The sequence below is a fragment of the Emydura macquarii genome, unplaced genomic scaffold (genome assembly GCF_026122565.2).
Source record: "Emydura macquarii macquarii isolate MOO-44397 ecotype Brisbane River unplaced genomic scaffold, CSIRO-AGI_Emac_v2 contig_3470, whole genome shotgun sequence".
Lineage (NCBI taxonomy): Eukaryota > Metazoa > Chordata > Testudines > Chelidae > Emydura > Emydura macquarii.
In genome coordinates, this window is record NW_027133607.1 from 9742353 (window position 1) to 9764588 (window position 22236).

General features: G+C 50.8%; 1 protein-coding gene across 2 annotated transcripts in view; it reads right to left on the reverse strand.

Moving 5' to 3' along the window:
* Positions 1–22236, reverse strand: part of TNPO3 (transportin 3) — an 83717-nt gene that overhangs the window by 5476 nt on the left and 56005 nt on the right. For both annotated transcript variants that reach the window (XM_067534986.1, XM_067534987.1), the window contains exons 11-21: positions 20427–20566; positions 20072–20263; positions 18332–18423; positions 17042–17118; positions 9788–9848; positions 9070–9210; positions 7923–8039; positions 6348–6442; positions 5520–5676; positions 4719–4886; positions 3868–3980 (exon numbers count right to left, since the gene is read on the reverse strand). In XM_067534986.1, coding sequence (XP_067391087.1) covers positions 3868–3980; positions 4719–4886; positions 5520–5676; positions 6348–6442; positions 7923–8039; positions 9070–9210; positions 9788–9848; positions 17042–17118; positions 18332–18423; positions 20072–20263; positions 20427–20566 — 1353 coding nt within the window. The remainder of the gene's footprint in view (positions 1–3867; positions 3981–4718; positions 4887–5519; positions 5677–6347; positions 6443–7922; positions 8040–9069; positions 9211–9787; positions 9849–17041; positions 17119–18331; positions 18424–20071; positions 20264–20426; positions 20567–22236) is intronic.

Genomic DNA, 22236 nt, shown 5'->3' on the forward strand with positions numbered 1-22236 from the left:
CTCAGCCTCGTTGCACAGACACAGAAGGGCACAGGATGAAGTGGCTGGAGCTCACCGTCACCAGAATCCTGCTCGCCAGACTGCCCCAGAGCTGTGCCGTATTCACAGCAGCCTCCTCCGGCCCTCTGGGGCTGGGCTGTGATCCTGATCGCAGGAGATCCAAGGGCTCATTGGGGGGGGGGGGAGGTCACTAAGCCTCAAGGGAACAAGCTCCTTCAAACCCACCGCAGTAGCTGGTTATTTAGCAAGACTTTACAACGAGGCATGGCTGAAGAGTGCTAAGGAACCGGGGGCTTGACGAGATGCAGCGCGCTCAGCGGCGGAGCAGCCAGATCCCACGGTGAGGGCACGTAACAATCAGTTCTGAAGTGTCGCCACCTCCCTCAGTTGGGAACAGGAGGCAAAGAACATGACCTAACTGCAACCCTCCCGCCCGGTGTGGGCAGGCAGAATGGACGTGCCCAGTTAAAGATGACAGACCCATGGTCCCTCGAGCCAAGTATCTGGCCTCTGACAGTGGCCAGGACTAGCGCTTCGGGGGAGCAAACAGAACAGCTCAATTTTAGAATCATAGACTCAGAGCAGATGAGGGTTGGAAGGGAGCTCAGGAGGTATCTAGTCCTGCCCCCTGCTCAAAGCAGGACCAGCCCCAACTAAATCATCCCAGCCAGGCTTTGTCAAGCAGGGCCTTAAAAACCTCTAGGGATGGAGATTCCACCCCCCCCCCCCCCCGCCCCAGGTAACCCAGAGATCCAGCTGTATTCCCCTCCCGGCTTCTGGCAGTCAGATGTTTAGGGTCATCCAGAGCACGGGGTTACGTCCCTGACCCTATTGGCTAATCGCCATTGATGGACCTATCCACCATGATCGTATCTAGTTCATTTTTGAACCCAGTTATACTTCTGGTCATCACAGTATCCCATGGCAATGAGTTCCACAGGTTAGCTGTGTGAAAAAGCACCTCCTCTTGTTTGTATTAAACCTGCTGCCTATTCACTTCATCGGGTGATCCCTGGTTTTGTATTGTGGGAGAGGGTAAATATCTTCTCTATTGACTTTTCCCACACCATTCATGATTTTATCATAACCCCCCTTAATCGTCTCTTATCTAAGGTGAACAGCCCAGTCTTTCAATCTCTCCTTGCATGGAAGCAGTTCCACACCTTCAATCATCTTTGTTGCCCTTCTCTGAACCTTCTCCAGCTCCACGATATCCTTTTTGAGATGGGGCGACCAGAACTAGACATAGTATTGAAGGTTTGGGTGCACCAGACGTTTATTTAGCAGCATTCTGATATTTTCCCGTCTTATTTTTCATTCTTTTCCCCATAGTTCCTAACACTCTGGTAACCTTTTTGACTCTTGCTGCATGTTGAGCTGAAGTTTCCAGAGGACTATCCCTGATTACTCCAAGATCTCTTTCTTGAGTGGTAATAGCTAATTTAGAACACCATCGTTATACACATGTAGTCGGGATTATTTTCCCCCATGTGCATTACTTTGCATTTACCAACCTTGAATTTCATCTGCCATTTTGTTGCCCAGTTCCCCAGTTTTGTGAGATCCCTTTGTAGCTCTTCGCTGGACTTAACGATCTTGAATAATTTTATATCATCTGCAAACTCTGCCACCTCACTGTTCACTGCCCTTTCAGATCATCAATGAATGTGTTGAATGGCACAGGTCCCAGTACAGATCCTTGGGGGATCCCACAGTTTACCTCGCTCCATTGTGAAAACTGACCATCTATCCCTGCCCTTTGTTTCCTCTCTCTTAACCAGCTACTGATTGAGGAGAGACCTTCCCTCGTATCCCAGGACTAAGGATACGATATAGTCACGGAGGTCACTGATTTAGTGACTTTACTGGACCTCCATGACTTCGCCTTCAATTGTCAGCAATGGGTGTGGGGCTGTGCGCTCCCTTTGTCCTCTGCTGCTGGAGCTGGCATCAGAGCCGTGCTTCCCCTGTGCAGCTTCAGCTGCGACCGGAGCCGCTGCTGTGAGGCCCCCACCCCAAATACTTTTAGTAAAAGTCACGGACAGGTCACCGCTGCTGTGGATTTTTGTTTATTGCCTGCGACCGGTCTGTGGCTTTTACTGAAAATAACCGGACAAAATCTTAACTTTACCCACGACCGCTTAATTTCCTTAAGAGCCTTTGGTGAGGATTTTGTCAGAGACTTTCTGGAAAGCCAAGAACATGGCTCACCCTTATCCACATGATCACTGACTCCCTCAACAAATTCTAATAGTTCAGAGCTTGTGCAGGATGCAGGTGCTAATCCAACTAACTAAACACCAGCGGGGTGAAGATTTTGGGAGACTGAAAATTGATGGGTCAGGATCTGGGGGTAGGGGAGCATGGGCTCAAAATTAATAACTGACTGCATTCAGTTTCCTAAGGATGTTCTCCGAAGAGATGATTCCAAGTGCATGCAGGGGAAAGCTATAGCATAAAGACTCCCTAACGTCCGAAAGCTGCAGGGGTCACGGACACAAAGAACGAGCTTTCAGAGAGGAGCAAGGCAATGAGATACCAGGCCAGGTAATTGATCACTGACCCAAAGTGTTCTCTTAACACCAAGAGAAACTGTAGCATGTTCCAAATGATTGCCCTCGTTACCCAAATGGCGGAGTAGCATCTTCACTCAGTGCCTAGGAAGCTCACCCCTCCGTTCCTTGAGAGAACGGCAGCACCCAGCCAACCCACTTGCAGAGTGTTACATGAGGACCAACACATTCAAACACGGAGGCGCTGAAATACATACAGGGGCATCTCAACGAAGGGCGTTATTTTCAGAGCAGCTGAGCAACGCCAGCACCTGGGAAAAGCCAGGCCACAGGCACTGAGCTTTTACAGTCACAAAACACGGTGCTACCAGAACACAAACCCGTGTCGAGGCAGAGACTTCAGATGAAATAATCAGTGCTTTGGTTTTCGGGGCAATCGCACGTACAAACAAACAATCTGTGTTGTAAGCGAGACTGACTGGGCCAGGAGCTGGCTGACCGGTTAAGTGAGCAGAACGGTGCAGCCAAGTGGTCAGAGTGCGGGGAACCCCTTTGTGACCTGTGAACGGAAGATCACTTCCCTCACAGGAGCGGGGTGTGTGCATATGGGGTATATGATTTATAAGTATTAGCCCCTGCGCTTCTCTGAGTCACCGATACAAGTAAAAACTCTTACAGATGAGCAAGGCCATGAAATATCAGCTAAAGGGGGTGACAACAGGGTGGAGGGCAGGTTTGTTCTACCTTTACATTTAAAGCTTTACTTAATAAAGGAGCATTTTAGATTGATCCCTGGGTTTTACCAGGTGAGAGTCTACACGTGTCATCCCAGCGCAGCCTTGGCACAAGAACCACCAGTCTGGAGGACTCGTGGGGTGCTGGCGTTAGGAGCAGCACTAAGTCTCTTTAAGGGACACCTCCGGCAGCCACTGTAGTAGAACAATACAGATGATCTACAGATTTGGGGTCGGGAAGGAATTTCCCCCTGGGTCAGATTAGCAGAGATGGGCTGCAGAGGAAGGCAAAAACCCACCATCAAGGCACGGGTCACTTGTTGATTTCAACTAGAGTGAAAAGGGGGATTCTCTGTAACGAAGTCTTTAAATCATGATTCAAGGACTTCAGTAACTCAGACAGACGTCATGGGCCTATTACAAGAGTGGCTGGGCCTGCAATGTGCAGAAGGTCAGAGTAGATAATCACGATGGTCCCTTTGAGCCTTAAAGTCCATGACGACTGAATGAACATCCACTTTGAACTGCCCATTGGCAGGTCTGTTGCTGGCCCTGGATAAGCGAGTGGGCTTGACTCATGTTAATATCTTGGTGAACTAATCAACATGGAGCTCACTCACCTAGTCACCTGCTTGTGAAAGTCTGTAAGTTGTTTGTGCGTCACTTGGATGGCTCCCCCCGTTGTTTCCTTTGGTAAACCCTTCAGCGAATTCTCTAGCCAGCGACAAAAGGTCTGGAGTGGGAAAAAGTGAAACATTTTGTTGCTGTCAAGTTCTGGTTCAGATGCTGGCAGCCCGTGCGTCACCAGGTGGCGTTTCTGGTCAGTCTGCTAGTAAAAAGGCCTATTTTTACATTTCATTTTTAAGTGTTGTCTTTGTACAGCCAGAATGAATCATTCCAAGTGGCCACTGAGCCCTGCATGTGCCCAGATACTGTGTGGAGTGATTCACAACCCAGCAGGAATAGACCCAGCTTGGGTTGAGCAAGGATTTGCCTTTTGCTGTAGCCGCGATCAGCGCATCAAGAGCGCAATCTTCCTGTGCGGGCCGAGAATGGAGAATCAGCCTCTGAAGGAGGGCAGGGAGATAAGGTGGGAAGCAAGCCCTGAAGCAGGAAGGAATGGGACCAAAGGGGAGAGAGATGGAGAAGCCAGCTAGCGAGAATCAGGGAGCTAAGGGCACCGTGTTCTTGGAGCATGTTGAGGCAGTTGGAGTACGGAGTGGGGGTTAATCTTTACTGCTGTCATTGAAGAAAAGGATGGAAGAACATTTTTTATTATTATTTAAGTGGTGAAATTGACCCTGGATGGTCTGACAGCTGCTAATCACCAGCTGCACCCTTCCCTGGATCACATCCCTTGCATCTCCCTAGCAGCCCAACTTCTCCCTATGCCAACACCTGGGCTCACTGCAGTCAGGCGTTCTACTACGTTCACTTTCCGGGGGCGGGGGAGGAGCCTGGCCAATCTTACCGGCCTGTCGACCTGCATGATCTCCCAGACCACCTCGGCTACATCGGGCAAGGTGTAGGGCGGCAGGCAGAAGCAGCACGTGTGCAGCAGCTGGCTCACGAGCTGCTGACCCAGCTGGTTCATGACTTGCCCGATCAGCTCCTTCCGCAATTCAAAGTCCTCTTCGTGCTGCAGAAAGAAGAAGGGCCGAGTGAGCGCAGCCCACGGGGGCGCGTTTCCGCTGTTAGAGCCCGTCCCGTCTCCCAGCACCATTTGCTCATTGGGGTAAGAATTCGCTGCGGCGACAGACGTGCAGGACGGAACAGGCGCTGGGAAAGGCAGGAGAGGGGATGCCAGCGGGCACCCAACCTCTGCTTCTCCCTTGCGGAGTCAGGGCAGTAACCTAGGCCCACGTCTGCCACCCCTGAGCAACGGAATCAGCCTTTCGTTGCGTGTGACCTGAGCGGGAGCCAGGAACTGGCCGTGAGGGTCACAAGAGACCGAGGCAGCGGTGCTTCATCCCTTAGGAATGCCTTAAAATGCATTTCCTCCAGCAGCAGCACGAGGGGAATGACTCTGCTAGGAAGCAAAGGCGGCCGGTCTGGTTCACATGGCAGGCTAGGTCTCCCAGGTGGGAGTCAATCTCACCTGGCTTGCAGCCGTCCATCTGTCAGCTGCAATTCCAAGAGCAAGACAGATAAATGCAACGAGCAAACCCACCCCCAAAATAGCCAGCTTCTATCAGCCAACTGGGCGGGGGGGTGCATGTGACCCCACTGTTCCCCCCCCCAGCTAAGAGAAGAAAACCTCCGAGTTACTCACGTCATTGGCTACCCCGGTGTGGACGAGGTCGCGCAGGAATTTCATGACGCTGCAGTTTGCGTCCCGATGGTCAAGGGAGGTGGAGGCGATGGCCCACTGCAGAATGGGGATGATCACCTGGCTGCGGAGCAAGGTGATGGGGCTACGCTGGATAAACCTGGACGGGGCAGAGACACGGGGAGAAATCATGGCAAGTTCACGCAGCAAACGGGGGCAGGTCGGCTTCAGAGCGGTGCAAACCAGAAAGCAGTGTCACCTTGGATGTCACCTCAAGCACGTAGCAGCCTCGGTGGTCCCTGCTTTGCTACCCAGGAATGTCTCTGCCTCTCTAGCGCTAGTCGCAGCAAGACCAAGGGGCTTGAGCCGTGGGCCAGCCACAGAAGGCAGCGCTGCCCGCCAACGGAGACCGAGCTATCCGTGACGCGTACTACTGGAACCCCGGGCAAGCATGAAAACCACGACCAGTTCCAAACCCAAAGTCCTGCCGCCACAAAGACGCCCTGCGCAGTCAGCGGCACGTGCCGCTAGGGTGGCTTTCCTGTCACGGTGGGTCTCGCTTTGTGGGTGCGAGGGGCAGGCCATTCTGATCAGATTGGGAACCTTAACGTACAGGTACCCGGGGGAGGAGGTGCCCTTCATACAGCTTATAAATCCAAAAGGAAGATGAGTTATAAAGACGGAAGCGACCCTGCTTTGGAAGCAATAAACATACCCAGGCGCTAAGCCACCACCCCGTGTAAGGGAGCAGGTACGGCCAGATGACAGGCCGCAGAGGGCAGCAATCAGATGTGCCTTTTTCTAGCACCAGCTTCGGCGGAGCGCCATTACCTGGTGGCTAGCCGGAAGAGGTCGTCCACGGTGTCTGGGTGGTTCTGAAGGCCATTCTGCTGCTCTAGGAGTTGGAAGGTAGGCAAGCACAGCGCCTAGAAGGAGTAAGGGGATCGCTTAGCAGCTAGCTGCACACTTAATTACATTAATACGCTCCATGATCTCTAGAGATGGCATGAGATGCTGAGTTTGTCCTGGGGTGCACGCAGAGAAAGGAGGGAAGACAGGGTGGGGGGGAGGTAGGCCGGCTTTCTGGATTACAATATGGTTCTGGGGCGGGAGAGTCGGGGTCATTTACAAAAGTTCCCAGAGCCGGGTGGAAGCGAAACCAGCAAGGCAGGGAACTGGTCATTTCTCTCTTTCCCCACTGAGCTGTCCTTGCTGCGCTGCCCCCAACATCCCTCCTGATTTCCTTGGTTTCACTGGATCATTCAGACTCACCTGGTGCACCCCGGAGTCCCCCTGCCCCTGCACTTACGCAGCACCTTGCACTTATGGGGATCATTTACTTAGCCGCTGGGCCCCGGGGAGGCGGGAATTGTTCTCACCATTTTAGAGACGGGGAACTCGCCCAAGACAAATTGGAGGGTTGGGTATAAAAAAAGAAATCTGATGAGGTTCAACATGTGCAGAGTCCTGCACTTAGGACGGAAGAATCCCATGCACAGCTACAGACTGGGGACTGACAGGCTAGGCAGCAGTTGTGCAGAAAAGGACCTGGGGGTTACAGTGGACGAGAAGCTGGATATGAGTCAGCAGTGTGCCCTGGTTGCCAAGAAAGCTAATGGCATACTGGGCTGCATTAGTAGGAGCACTGCCACTAGATCGAGGGAAGTGATTATTCCCCTCTCTTTAGCACTGGTGAGGCCGCATTTGGAGTATTGTGTCCAGTTTTGGGCCCCCCAATACAAAAAGGATGTGGACAAGTTGGAGAGAGTCCAGCAGAGGGCAACAAAAATGATGAGGGGGCTGGAGCACAGGACTTATGAGGAGAGGCTGAGGGAACTAGGCTTATTTAGTCTGCAGAAGAAAAGAGTGAGGGGGGATTTGATAATGGCCTTTAGCTACCTGAAAGGGGGTTCCAGGGAGGATGGAGCTAGGCTGTTCTCGGTGGTGGCAGATGACAGAACAAGGAGCAACGGTCTCGAGTTGCAGTGGGGGAGGTCTAGGTTGGATACTGGGAAAAAGTTTTTCCCTAGGTGGGTGGTGAAGCACTGGAATGGGTTACCTAGGGAGGTGGTGGAATCTCCATCCTTAGAGGTTTTTAAGGCAGGCTTGACAAAGCCCTGGTTGGGATGGTTTAGTTGGGGGTGGTCCTGCTTTGAGCAGGGGGCAGGACTAGATACCTCCTGAGATCCCTTCCAACCCTCATCTTCTATGATTCTAAGCAAGTGATGTAGGCATTTGGCAGGTGAAGTCCCATCAGCTTTCAGCGGGGCAGGCACAGAGGAAGAAAAGGCATCAAAGGCCGCAGCCAAGCGGGAAGGCAAGGAGCGGGCCCGGCTCACATGTGGAACTGGGAGTGCATTTCCCCACCAGGATGAATGAAAGAGACGCGTCCTCGGAAGCACCTACCTGCAGCATGTCTAGCAGCCCTTGCCGGCAGCCTTCCTCCATTCCATACTCATCCACCAGGATGCTCCCAAGGTACAGGAAGCAGGAGTGCTGATGCGCCTGGTACACGTTCACCATCTGCCAAGGACACAGCAGAGTTTGTCCAGCTGACGTTCCACTCCGACACACCCAACCTACGGCAGCTGGCCCAGGCAGGAGCATTTCCTGGCACCGGGAAGCCCGCGGCCTAGCCAGGCTTTCAGACTCCAGTAGGGGGGAAATTCTTTAGGAGTTAGAGTCTCCCCCGGCGTGGCCTGATTCCCAAGGCCTCTGATCACAGCTGAGGCACTGCTCCGATACACCTCAGCTCAGGTTCGTACAGCACTCCGACAATGAGAAGGGCCAAGTGCTAGCTAAAGGGTCCCCTTGGGCCTCTCATGCTCTGGGGGCTCAGTCACCACCGCCTCACCCCGATCTGAACTCCTGTACTGAACAGACCAGTCTCCTCCCCGGTGCATCAGTGGAAGGTGGCTGCCTAGGCCCATTACTGTACTGAGCTGTCACTGGAAGGAGGGGGCTTCCTTCCCAACCACTGTTGACAGCAGATGCCCAGAATTAGGGCTGTTTTTCCAGGTCATTAGTTTTTAAGCCAGCTTCCTGGAGCAGCTGCACTTGTCCTCGTGAAGCCAGCATGGCTTCCCGCTTAGCTTGCCTCTGTCTTCGGTATTTATAAAGCATTAACCACAGGAGAATCTAGGGCCTTAAATATAGGCTAAGAGTTAACCAAGCTTCACACATCCTTTTAACAGTCCCAGACTTCCTAGCCTCCTGGGGGCTGGACATCTCACCCAGGGGCTCAGCCATGTTCTTGCACCTCATTCGACAGCACGCTTGGCCAACAAAGCAGGGTTCTGTAGCAGTTCTTAATGCAGGGCAAGGATTCCCTAAACTGCCTTGTGCAAGCAAACCAAGCCTTGCTGATGAAGCGGCTGGCAAGGCGAGATGCTAAGACAGCGCACCGGTAGGCTGGCTGCCGCAAACCAACACGCACAAAGGTTTTGATGCCGACTGACCAATTCTGAGCGACATGAGAAAAATTGGTTTAAAAAACCTAACCGGACGAGAAGCTCAGCTCCCCCACTCAGCAGCTCCCAGGAGGCTCACTCACCTGCGTGACCAGGGGCTGCAGCAGGGCCGCCGACCCTTTGCCTACACAGCGGACAGCAAAGCGCAGGCACCGGCAGCAACGTTCCACAATGCGGTTATCGGCACGATGTTTGTTCAGGGTCTCTGACAGGACGGGCCAGATCTGAGCGAGGACAACAGGAAGGGTCAAAGATATTCAGGAGGGACACCACAACCACCACATTTGCTGTAACACCCATCATCCCTACAGAGCCCAAAGTCCCGAACAGTGGGGCAGTCACCACCCGACCCCCAAGCAACAGAAGCTGTGGGCACCTACTGGCTGGATGTACCGTGGCCATGGTGCTCTCACAGAGCTATTCATCCAGGGATCTCAAAGCACTTCACAAAGAAGGAGCTAGAAAGTTTTGCTAAATGTTTTCATTAATTCCTCTCTTTATAAAGCAGAGGAGGAGAGAAAACGACTAGGTCTAAGACACAAGCCCATTGATTCTTCATGCCCAATTTCTCCCTCTCAGCATTTCTACAGCAGGCTCGCTCTCCAATCTCTTTTTTTTGACTACGGCAATAAGCCAGCAGTGACTGTGCTTGAGACTCATTTCTATTCACCAGCCCAAAGCCAGAATTGCTGCATGGGAGACTGGATCTGCCCGTGAGCAGTCAGTGATGGGGACAACACAGTTCCTGGCTATCAGCGTCCGGAGAAGGATGGCCCAGGCCTGGCCCGGATTGTCACTTACTTCCTGTATGACTTTTTGGCACGGATGGGTCTGGCCATTTTCTACAATGGGGTTGGTATGCCTGTGAAAAAGCAACAAAGGGTTAAACACCTTTATAAACATTTGAGCTGTTCTGTGCTAATGCAGTGCTGGCCAAACATGCCAGGGTGACGGCTCTGATGATCCAAGGGCCCCTATTCACCCCCAGCACAGGTACAGCAGCAGCAGAGTAAGCTTCCCCACATCTGGAGAGACCACCGTTGGGGGAGGAAGAGGGGAATTTAGTCTCTTTAGCCTCTCTGCAGAGATGATCGACAAGACGGTCAGTGAGTGTCACCTCTGGTGCTGGCTTTGGGGCTGTAGACCCATTGTGTACTGGATTCCAGCACACTTCACATAGGCTAACGACAACCAGAAGACGTCACCACTGACTAGTCTGTACTTGAACCAGAAACCAGGAGATAAAGGCAAGGCATTGCTTTAATTACACGGAGCGTGTTATGAGATGGGGTATGCAGGAGCCCACCTGGACCCTGCCACAGCAGAGAAAGTTACTTGCTTTATAGTAACAAGAGAGCCTTCGAGGCATGTGGTCCCTACCTGTATTCCACGGTGCGTACGCATGCGCGCTGAGTCAGAGAACTCTTGAAAACAGTATCCGTTCGTTCATGCAGGTGCCCTCATTCGCCTCGTTCCTGCAACTGAGGAGAAAAAGGGTGGAGCGGCCCAACTGCCTCTCCAGTTCCTTCTCGATGACTAATGCAAGGATGATCTGAAGGAGGGTGGGTAGTAGAATACGGAGAGGGACCACACATCTCAAAGAACCCGCAGTTACTATACAGTAAGTAACTCTCTCTTCTTTGAGTGCTGGTCCCTATATGTATTCCACTACAGGTGACTGATAAGCAGAAGATGAGGGCCTGAGGATGCAGGCAGCAGAGTTGTTTCAAGGACAACTGTCCCAAAGAATGGGTCAGCAGAGAAGTCCTGTTCCAACGCATGTCTCGGGAACGTGTGGCTGGAGCTCCATGTTGCTACTTTGCAAACGTCAGGTAGAGGTACTTCTTTGAAGCGATGCCTTTGACGCCGCTTGAGTTCTTGTCGACGAGTCCTCACCCCATGAGGAGGAGGAAGAAGATTAAATCGCTGACAGAGTAAGATACAACCAGAGATCCATTTGGAGAGCCTCAGAAGACACAGCTTGATCTCAGACTCTTCCCACTACAGCGATAAACAGCCCAGGAGGTTTTCTGATTGGCTTTGTCCATGTGCAGGTAAAAGGCGGAGGGAGGCCTGTCGAGTGGATGAAGTCTCCTCTCTTCTTCACATGCGTGCAGTTTCGGAAGAGACGCAGTGAAGTGGCCTGACTGGTAAACTTAACGACTTTGCGGGTAAAATTAACATATAAACACAATGACACTGTCTCTATGGAATGTGGTGTAGGACGGATCCACCAAGCGCTCTGAGCAACCCTACCCTCCTGGCTGAGGTGACGGCTATCAGGAATGCAACTTCCGTGGATCGGAGAGACATGGAACATGTAAGTAGGGGTTCAAAGGGAGGCTTAGTGAGCACCCAAAGAACAAAGTTTAAACTCCGTTGAGGAACACGTTTCCTTACTGGCAGGATGTTCTGATTAGACCCTTCCAGAATCTAGTCGTCAGTGGGTGAGTTAAAATTGAGGAACCATATCAAGGTGGGTGGTATGCACTGATTGCTGCCAGGAGGATCCAAAGATGGAAAAAGATTCGTTGTTTTGAGGGAAAGAAGATGGTCCAGAATAAGGGGAATACCCAGAGCTTCTGGGGATTACAAGTGCTCATTGCACCCAGATAAAGAAACGCTTCCACTTGGCTGTGCAGCATTTTCTAATGGGATCGTCTCTACTATTGGTAAGGATTGTTTGAGTTTGTGCCAGTCCAAAAACCGTGCTCTGAGACGGAGTGCTATGGGTCCAGGATATTTGGTCCTGCCCTTCCTCGGGGTCAGGAGATCGGAAAAGGGCCCAATGATGATCGGTGGTTGAAACGACATGCATGGGAGACTCAGGAACCAGAACTGTCTGGGCCAGTTGGGAGTGACGAGGATGACTTGCCCAGATGAAGGACTGGTAAGGAAGGGAAGGCACAGTTCTGATGGTCTGACCCCAGGAGTGCGTTCCCCTGAGAGTGATATCCTACGGCTCATCTGGAGTAGCATATGTTGCACTTTGTTTGTGAGGCAAACAGATCCTTTGTGCGGGTTCCCCATGGAGCAAACTGTTGACCACAGAGTCATGGTCGATAGCAAAATGTCAGTCGAGTGAGTCCACCAGCAGATTTTGATTTCCTGGAGGGTACACACTGCTGACAGGGTGATTTGATTGCTGATGCACCAATTCCACACAGCGACCACTTCTGCACACAGGGGAATGGCTCTGGCTTGCCCTGCTTGTTGCTGTAAGAGATGCTTGTCGTATTGTCCAACATTATGAGGACTGGTTAACCGGAATGAACTCGAGAAAGGGTTTGCCATCCTCTCATGCTGCTCTCAAGTCCCAGAATATCGATGTGCATCTGGGATGTCCAAATGCCCTGTGCTGTACAGCTGTCCGTGTGAGCCCCTCAGCTAAAAGGGAGGCATCGATAATGACTGTCCTGTCTGGTGAGGGAGAGAGGAAGGGAACTCCCATGCATGCCTGGTGGGGATGTTTCCACCACAATGGAGACAACATTACTTTGGTGGGAACAGTTACTGTGGCATTCGTGGACTGTTGGTTTGGTGAATACGCTGTTTGAAACCGTAGCTGCAGGCAGCGAAGATGGTGTCTGGCGAAAGGTGTGATACAAGTATCGGAAACCATGTCTCCCAGAACAGAAAGACATTCTATTCAGATGGGTGCTCGAGTGTGGTTCACGACCTGATCCAGGAGGTCATTCATCGTTTGGAAGCTGTGCACTGGCAGATAAGCCCTTGCTGTGACTGAATTTAAGGACACTCCGATGGAGCCTAAAGTCTGTGTTGGAGTGACGACAGACATTTCTGAGTTTATGCCATCTCTTAGGAAAGACTCATAAGGTTCTTGATGTGTCTTGGCAATGAGAAGCCAGACAGAGATAGGGGAAGACGGTGAAGCCATGATGTCTGATGTGGGCTGCTACTATAGAGAAGAACTTGGTAAAGACCTCGAGGGCAGAAACAAGACTGAATGAGAGCACTGTGTACTGTGGGTCAGGGCCCACCAGGAACCTACGAAAATGTCTGAGTAGGGTGAATGTCCATGTGAAAGTACACATCCTTCATATCAAGAGCTGTAAATCACATGCCCATTTCCAGGGATGGGATTACACATGCTCGCGTGACCATGAAGAATTTCAGTTTGTGAGTAAAGCGGTTGAGATGGCAAAGATTGAGGAAAGATCTCCAGCCGCCTTGCTTTTTGGTTATTAGGAAGTATGTTGAGTAAAAACCCTTTTCTTGGTACTGAAGAGATAGATACCTGTTCTACTGCCCTTTCGCTGTAAGTGGGATTCTACTTCTTGTTTGAGAATCTCCTCGAGAGATGGGAGTTTAAATTCAATTGCAGAGTCAGATGGATGATGATTAGTGCTCATTGCTGTTGCACTCCAGAGGTGGAAAGAGTTCAAGATGACTCCTGAAGAGTGTGCGGGAATCGGAGATAGTGGCATCATTGGTCTGCAGCTCAAACTCCTGTCATAAACATCGTTTAGACTAGGATTGGGATGATTACACTTCCGCAGAAGGTGTAGGGAAAGGGGACTTCTGAACACTCTGCATCTTACGGGTGGCTCATAAGGCCTCTGGTGGCAAAATTGTTGAGCCATTGCTGTAAGCTTGTATATTGCCTGGGGAATGTTCTCTTTGGGGCAGGTGTATATGTTCCCAGGGAACAGAAGGTGGTCCTGTGTGCCAGGATTCATCTGTCTTTTGCTTGGAAAGAGAAGTTTCATCAAAGGGCAGATCCGCCATGATGTTCTGGATTTTCCTGGGAAACGACATAGCATGAAACCATGAATCACGTTGCTGCATTTACTGTTGATTGAGGAGTGGTCCTAGCAACCAACTTTGCTTCTTTAATGAGAGCCTGAAACTGAACTCCATCTTGTTGCTGAAGTCCATGAATCGGGACTAGATCAGATAATCATACTTAGCCAACGGCGCTTAATAATTGGCTATTCTGAATTGAAGGCTAATGGGAATGAAGACTTTCCTTCCTAATAAATTGATGCATTTACCTTCTTTGCCGATTGGAGTAGATCTAGGGTGCTGCTGTCTATTCATCTCCATGGAAGCCCGGACAATCAAAGAGTTAGGAGCAGGATGAGAAGAGAGAAATTCCACCCTTTGGCTGGGACAATGTAGTGTTTTTCTGCCCTCTTACACAGGGGTGCAAGCAGATGGGGTATGCCAGACTGTTCTAGCTGATTCATTAACAAGAATTGCTATTCACCTGGATCCAGACGATTGGAGAACATCCAGGAGTTTATGCTGAAGATCCTGAACTTCCTCAAGGGAGATCTGTAGCTCCTCTGTAACCCTATGCAACTGATAGCAGTCATCTCGGGAGGGATAGGAATATCAGAGTGACTGCCTCATGTGGAGATGAGGACAGTCTCATTGGTACCAGTGGGTCCTGCTCATAATCTTCCTCTTCCAAAGGGTCATAAGGAAGCTCTGGCTGTCCTCTCGCAGAGGAGGGGTGGACCGACTCCCCAGTGGATCATGTCAACTCTGCAGGGTGGTCCAGGTCCCATGGTCCCCAGAACAGACAGTAGGAAGGGTCAAATGATGATTGTAGAGGTCCCCAAAGCATGGGGTACCCATGGTTCCGAAGTAGGTAATGAGATGGCCGTTGGTTCCAGACTGGTCTGGGTCCCTTACCCAGGAAGGTGTGCCTTGGTGGAAATGTCGGTTCCTCGGGTGATTCAAAGTCTCCCAAGAAAGAAAATGTCGATTCGGAATCCACTGACAGGACTGACGGTTCTGTGGAGGGATGCTACGCCTGGACAATGGAAGGGCAGACAGACTCCTCCCATAAACTGCATCTCTGGGTGAAGTCAACACCTCCCTCATGAAGGAAGGACCTTATGGTAGCGCAAGACTTCGCTCACCCTGTAGTGTGAGGAGTCTTGTCTGCCTGAACCAATGGAGCTAGAGGAATTACAGCTTGAGCCACAGTCGGGCGAGATAGAGCTGGTACCGTTGTTCATTGAGACTCTCTCTGATTGCCTGTTGCCATTGCCATCAGTTCCGGGAGTTTAGGCTTAGTTGGTACCAGAGGCACTGTTGCGGGTGGACTGCGATCTAGTACCAATGGAGTCCTGGGATTCATGGCCCTTCTTGTCATGACCCTGAGACTGAGGACATGCTAAGTCCTCATGGGCTGAGTGGTAAAACTTGCTTGACTTCGGCAGGGTTGTATTTGACTTCTTTGAAGTGGATTTAGAGGATTTGCTCTCGTGCTTCTGAGAATACGCCTGCCCACCCAACAAGATTGCAGCAGGGATCTGTGGGAGTAGATACCCTCGCTCCCAAGTCTGATTTCACGGCAAGAGGTGAACTCCTTGCTGAGTCAGGCCGATGTACTTTGGGTTCCCCCTACCCTCAGTCTGACTCATGACCTTCTCCATTAAGTGCTTCTTAAGATGAAGTTTCCACTCCTCACAGGTACAACTGGGGAAAGGGCGGCAGACACTGCACCTTGCCGCTATGTGAGGCTCCCCGAGCCAGCACAGCCAGCGCTGATGATCATCACTGACCGAGGAGGCTTCCATGCGCTCTTGCCTAGGGTGGGCTGGCGGGGTTGTCTCTTCGATCAGCTGCTCCGCTGCCTCGAAGGTTTCGGGACTGGAAAGGAGCTGTGAAGCTTCCTCCAATGTCTCCCTTGTCGGAGACGCCACCGGAGCAAGACTTGACGAACCCCTTCTCAGGGCCGGAGCCAACGGTGCCGCATAGAGGGTCCGGGCTCAAGTGGTCTGGCACGGGTCTCACTGTGCCCACTTCCTTTCCTGACGACCTTGATGTCGGTGAACGCCCTCTCTCTGATCTGTTTCTTATGTGGCACCAGGGAATGGGAATGGTGCCACTGAATCCCCCATGCTGTGATTTTCGGTGCTGGGGAGGTGAGTCAGTGCTGCAGCTCCTTAGCAGAGTCCTTCAGCTGTGGCCCTTCCTTACCAACGCCGGAGCACTCCGCACCGAGGCCGATTTGCCGGCTTGCTGCCCAGAAGTGTCCGAAGGGCGAAGGGCTTCCTCCATCATTAGAAATTTGAGCCTTTGGCTCTTCTCTTTCTGGGTCCTTGGACGGAAGTGTCGACAGAACTTGCACTTGTCCTGCAAGTGCAACTCTCCCAAACACTGCACGCAGGAGGAGTGCGGGTCATCTCTGGGCATAGGCTTCTTGCAAGACCCACATGACTTGAAGCCAGGCATGCCCCAAATCCCAGTACAGGGTGGGCAGAACTAAACTATTAGCTAATCGGGAACTCTATCCTAAACACACTACTATATTAAAATTTAACTACTTAGCTATTTACGGGTGCTTAATGAGAGTGATAAGAAGGGGGTATCAATTGATAAGCAAGAGAATGTGGTTGTTTCAGCGACCGTCACGGGTGGGCGGTAAGAAGGAACTGAAGAAGGAAGGGTCAGCAGGGCCCTATATAGAGCACCATGGAGCATGACTTCTTGGGGCTCCACAACTGACCCTACAGGTACTCAGGAGAAAACTTTCTGGCAGATGGTGCACACTGAGCACGCACAGCTAGTTTGGAATCAGCAAGAGCAAGCACTCAAAGAAGAACCAGGAGCAAAGGTCTCAAGTTGCAGTGGGGAAGGTCTAGGTTGGATATTAGAAAAACATGGATGAGGGTGGTGAAGCACTGGAATGGGTTACCTAGGGAGGGGGTGGAATCTCCATCCTTAGAGGTTTTTAAGCTGCGGCCTGACAAAGCCCTGGCTGGGATGATTTAGTTTGGGATGGTCCTGCTTTGAGCAGGGGGTTGGACTAGATGACTTCCTGAGGTCCTTTCCAACCCTCATCTGCTATGATTCTAGGAATACATGCGTACCCACAGTGGAATACTCAGAGGGCCCAGCATTTGAAGAAGAATGTATTGTTTTTATAGACCTCTGTAAATGCGAACCTCTGGCTGGTTTAGGAATTTTTAGTTCATCTAGATGGACCAGCAGGCCCTACCTAGTCACCAGAACACAGTCTGACCATTACTCAGGAACTCCCACAGCACAGCCTGCTTTAGTCCCCTCCTTTCTTACCTAAATATGACAGCAAGTCGATCTAGGGGCACAGTAGGATCTGATGACAGGCCATTGCTTGGCTCCTGAGACAGCAGCTGGAGAAATAAGCAAAATCAGTTGGGATTTCAGTAGCACACAAGGAGCTCCCTTCTGAATGGCCGTTGCCCTGTGGAGGATGCCCCGAGAACACAAAGTAAACACTGTCTCTTTCTGATCTCATAAGAAACGTTCATGCCTCATACTCCCCTGAAGGGAGAGACAAGGCCCTAGAAGTGGGAATAAGGCTTGTCAGAGACCTGAGCGACAACTAGTCTCAGCTGCACAAGATGGGAAGTTACTGCTATCTAGGGCTTTTCCATGGGTCATTCAGAGGTTACTCTCCAGGGATTTCAGACGGAATGGCAAAGGAGAGCCCTACCAGAAAGAGACAAAACTGATCAGTTGGCGAGCGCTCCTCACAAGTTACCAACTTCTACACACCAAGCTGTTCACCAAACTGAACTCAGCTTCCACAACAAAGAGTGAGCCATTCAACCCACCTGCCTCCAAAGTCGTAGGTCATTTTAGGAGACACATATGGGACCATCACATGCAATCTTATTTAGCTATCCCTCCCTCACTTCCCAAGCCTTTCCAGGTTTTACCCTCCTTTAGCCAAGACTCCAAATGAAAAGGCATCTTGGGCTACTATACTTCAGGGATGGAGAAAATACGGCCCGTGTCCACAATCATCTACAGTGTAGAGGCAGAGTCCCTAGACTACAGGTTTCAGCATGCAATGCTGCATCTTGGTCACGGCAGAGGCAGCTCAAATCAAGACGAAGCACTGCATGCTGGGATATACGGTGTGGCGATTCTCTCCATACTGAAGGCACAGGAAAGCTGCAATTGGCTACATTTCATGTAAATTGGATACAGCCCTGGGGCTACCGGCAAATTGGCTGATGTACTTGCGGCACTTTCATACGTTCAGCCAATTTGGTTCTTACACCTGTTTAAGCTGCTAGGCTCCTCTCTGAACCAGATCATCAGCTGGTGTAAATCTGTGTGGCTGCACTGACTGCAATGAGCTAGAGCAGCGCATGCAGCGGAAACTGACATGCTATATTTTTAGATCTTGCTTCATGTTGTTGCCTTTTCCACGTTATTTCCCAAAAGTGAGAGCTGTAAGTTGCTCAGTGCTATGGAACTTGCAGAACAGCGCGGCCACACAGGTTTTCTTCTGAGCCACACACAGAAAATTCCCACCGAAGATTGGCATAGCCAATCCAGCTACATAACAAGGCACAAGTCCTGCCCCAAACGTACCTTTTTCAGCGCCATCACCTGAACGGCGCACAATTCGCTGAGGCACTCTGCTATCTTTTCTAAGGGTAGCCGGGCAAGAACCAACGCTGTCCCTAGAACACAAGAGGAAAAGAATTCAGGAAGAAGGTTGGGTGGGAGTTTAGTCAGTTTCAAACACTAAATCAAATGCTTGTGATGGGAGATCAAAGAGGCTGGTGTGCTGGAGTAAGAGAAGAACCTAGATGAATCCAAAATCTAGCAACCACACTCAAATCATACCCGTGACCTTAAAAGAAAAGCACAATGCACTACTGGGTTTAGAAGAGGCACCAAAAATTTCTCTTGGCGTTCATACCATGCCTATCAGAAGTAGAATGTCAAGATAGTAGTAGTAGAAAGTAGTAAACTCTCTTTATATGTCAGCCTAAATAGCAACGATCCTGGAAAATTAGATGCTTTTGAAAGAAATGTGAAAGAACATAAGAATGGCTATATTGGGTCAGACCAATGGTCCATCTAGCCCAGTATCCTGTCTTCCGACAGTGGCCAATGCTAGGTGTCTGGCAAACAAAGGCTAGGGACACTTCAGTGTATGGTTTGGCTTATACTTTATGCATAGCCACAGCATTTTAGGGACCTTACAGTCAGTACAGAATCAAAGAACCTTTGCATTGCCCCAGTACTGTCTATCACTGTAAGGACCAGTGGTAACCTTACCCTAAATAGTACACAGAGCACAAACATAACATTATATGCAAAATTTGTTAATGCAACATGAAGGATGCAGGAAGGCACTAGTCAGGAAATGCACAAGTTGAGGTTGCAACAGCAGCATTCATTTTAGCCAAGTTTCTCACACACTGTTTTATAATGTAAAACAATGCATGTGCAATAGGAAATTGCTCATTTTAAAAACATGGCCGGCGTTGCCCATTTTTGGTACATCTTTCCAACAGCGCTGTTGGAACTTTCACGTTGCCTTTTCCTAACCAGGCAACTGAACGTTCTGCTATCAAAACTCTTGCATACTCAAACGCCCTAGATGCTATGTTTTGCCGTTTAAAGAAAACAAAAAATCCTCCAGGCAGTGCAAACACCAGGATTGCCTGAAACTGCCAGGTCCTGGAAATCGTTAAAGCAAGTCACGTTACAGATGCACAAGTAATTAAACAGCTAATAACATAAGCAAGCACTTATGAAAGACAGCTTGCTGCCTTAAGACCTTAGTGCGAGTTGATCGCTCCTGACATGCACTGAAGAATGCACATTAAAACCAGCACTAGTGGAAATCAGTCTCTCTCCAGATGTACAAAACCTCAGCTTTCCACTCTGCACGTGCAGAAGGCAGTTTCCATGCACTCAGAACTACTATCAAATGATCTTCAAATTTGGTCACATCGGTACCTAAGAATATTTACAGGATACATTTCAACGCTCTACCAGCCTTTAGAATCTCTAAATAAAGCGGGACAATTGTTTTTGAGAACAGAAAACATGTATTTTTTTCCCCCTCCTCACCAGAGCTGAACAGAAGTGAACAGATTCTGGTCCAACTTTATTTGGAAAAAATCACCTTTGGGGCAAGAATATGCCCAGAAAATGTCAGGCCCCAGAGCTCATTTTAATTTGAGAATGCCACCTGAAGTGAGAAAATGGTGGTTGCAGTACACATGCTTAGGTGACCCTCAGAATATTACTGACTGCATTTCTGCAGCTACGCATTCAGTCCTGACAGCCATGTCTGATCATGTGAGTAAATACCTTTAAGGAGTCCCACAGCAGCCTCTGGAGAGAGCATGAAGGAGTCAAGGGAGCGGGCGATCTCTAGCAGGCCATTAAAGTGCTGAGCCATATGGTCCCGGCATACGGAGCAGATATTGTGAATGGCTTTGGCAGCAGCAGAAGCTAGTGACTTCTCACACAGACCTTTCATCAAATAACCCAGCACGGGATCTGAGAAGAGAAGAAACCCACACAGGTGACTCCCACAGCTTTGTTTTCCGCCTCACACTCCGCGCATTCTGGGTTATCTGTCCTGCTTTGACCTCGGCAGGGTAACGTTTCCCGGGGGGAGGCCAGCTGAAGGACAGAGACTGGTGTCAAGGGCTAGACTCACCCAGGAAGTGAGGGTTTCTGTCCACGACTTCGCTCATTTCTCCCACCAGCTCTATGCTGGTGTAGCGGACAGCGGTGTGCACGGACTCGGGGAGACGCACCACCCCCTCCAGCACCTCCACCAGCGTTGGGTTGTTCTCCCTGGGGACAGAGGAGCAATGACTCGGTATCTGGCACAGTCACCCTTCCGTCCAAGCATAAATCAACACTACATTTCCGCAAAGTTCCTCATTTCAACCGTTCGGAAGGACCTGGAATTCACTAATTCGATCGATTCTATTTTTAGCCTGCCCGTTGAAGGCTGAATGTAACCACCTAGATCAGGGGCCCCCAAACTGAGGGTGGCACGGAAGAGTATTCATGGTGGGGCAGGGAGGGAGCACCCCACACCCAGTCCCACTGCACCCCAACCCTGCTCTGCCCCCAGCCCAGCTCTGCCTCTAGCCCCAGCTCCTCGCCCAGCCCCACCTTCAGTGCAAGCTCCGCTGCGGAGGAAGCCTTGGCTGTGCGGCAATGGGGGGGTGACAGGGGGTCTGGTAATGAGGGGGGGGAGGGAGGCCAGCGACTGGAAAAGTCTGCACACCACCGAGCTAGACAGACAAACCTCACGGTGCTAGCCTGGGCAGAGATTCTGAAACATCACGCAGCAGGGGACCCAGCATCTTTACCAGTAACTGTAACAATGGCTCAGCTCTTAAACACTTCAGCCAGAACTCTTTACCGAGGGGGTCCAGAGACAGGGGAGAACCCACCAAGCTCCTGAAAACTTGTGGCAAGGAACAGCAACAGGCTCAAGTAGAGTGAACGAGGAGAGGCAAAAGCAACTGTTATGGTGCAAGACGGGAGGGAAACACTCAGCGAGGAGCTCAAAAGGCGTCCCCGATGAACCCCTAGCAGCCGTCGCACTCAGATCACTGAAAGCTAGGCTACGCCTCCTTTGAGGGCACGCAGCACCCCTCCATCGTCACCGCTCCATGGGACACAAAAAAGCATCTCTCAAAGATGCAAAGAATCCAGCCCATCAGCTCTAAACGTCGTCTGTTTTATCTTGCCCTGTTCCTTCAGCTCGGCCCTGAATTAAGGGACGTGTGTCCTCTGGTAGGCACCGGAATTCAGCCTTATTCTCACTCCAGCTTGCCTGCGTTTTGACCCGTTAACCAGTGATCAGCAACCAGCAGGACCCAAAGTGGGACATGCCAGGTTCACAGAAACCAGGGTAAGTGACCCGGGACCAGACTTTACTTCACCGTGCAGAAATACAGAGCAATGAGACGGTCAAGTTCTCAGAAACCTACATAATTCCTGCTCAAGGGGAGTGACGTTAGAAAGGAAAATAGCAGCCGCAGGATCGGGCTCGATGCTTGGTAATGTGAGCCAGTGAATCTGCAGGCAAGATACTATAAAACGCCACCTCCCTGGGGCACCTGCCCTGCACAGAGACCTGAGATTTATTCCAGCAAAACTCCAACACCTTGTCAGGTCAATACCATCGCCACTCATATTTATTCTCCTCCCCCTCATTTTACTAGTCCCCTGTGATTCAGTTATCTGGTGTCAAGGCATCCCGGACAGCCAGATAACAGAGCGTCTCAGTGTTCCATGATGGGGGCAGTCACGGAAGTCCTAACTCCTTCCTTTCTCCTCTGTCTTCCGGATCCCAGGACTGCTGTTTGCGCAGTCAGCAGGGGATGTTCCAGTATCGCCTCTTGGGAACCCTACACCTGCCTCTGAGGCCGACATCTCACAACGAACGCCAACAGGAGAGGTGAAGTTAACCATGTTCCCAACATTAATATGCACTTCCAGGGAGC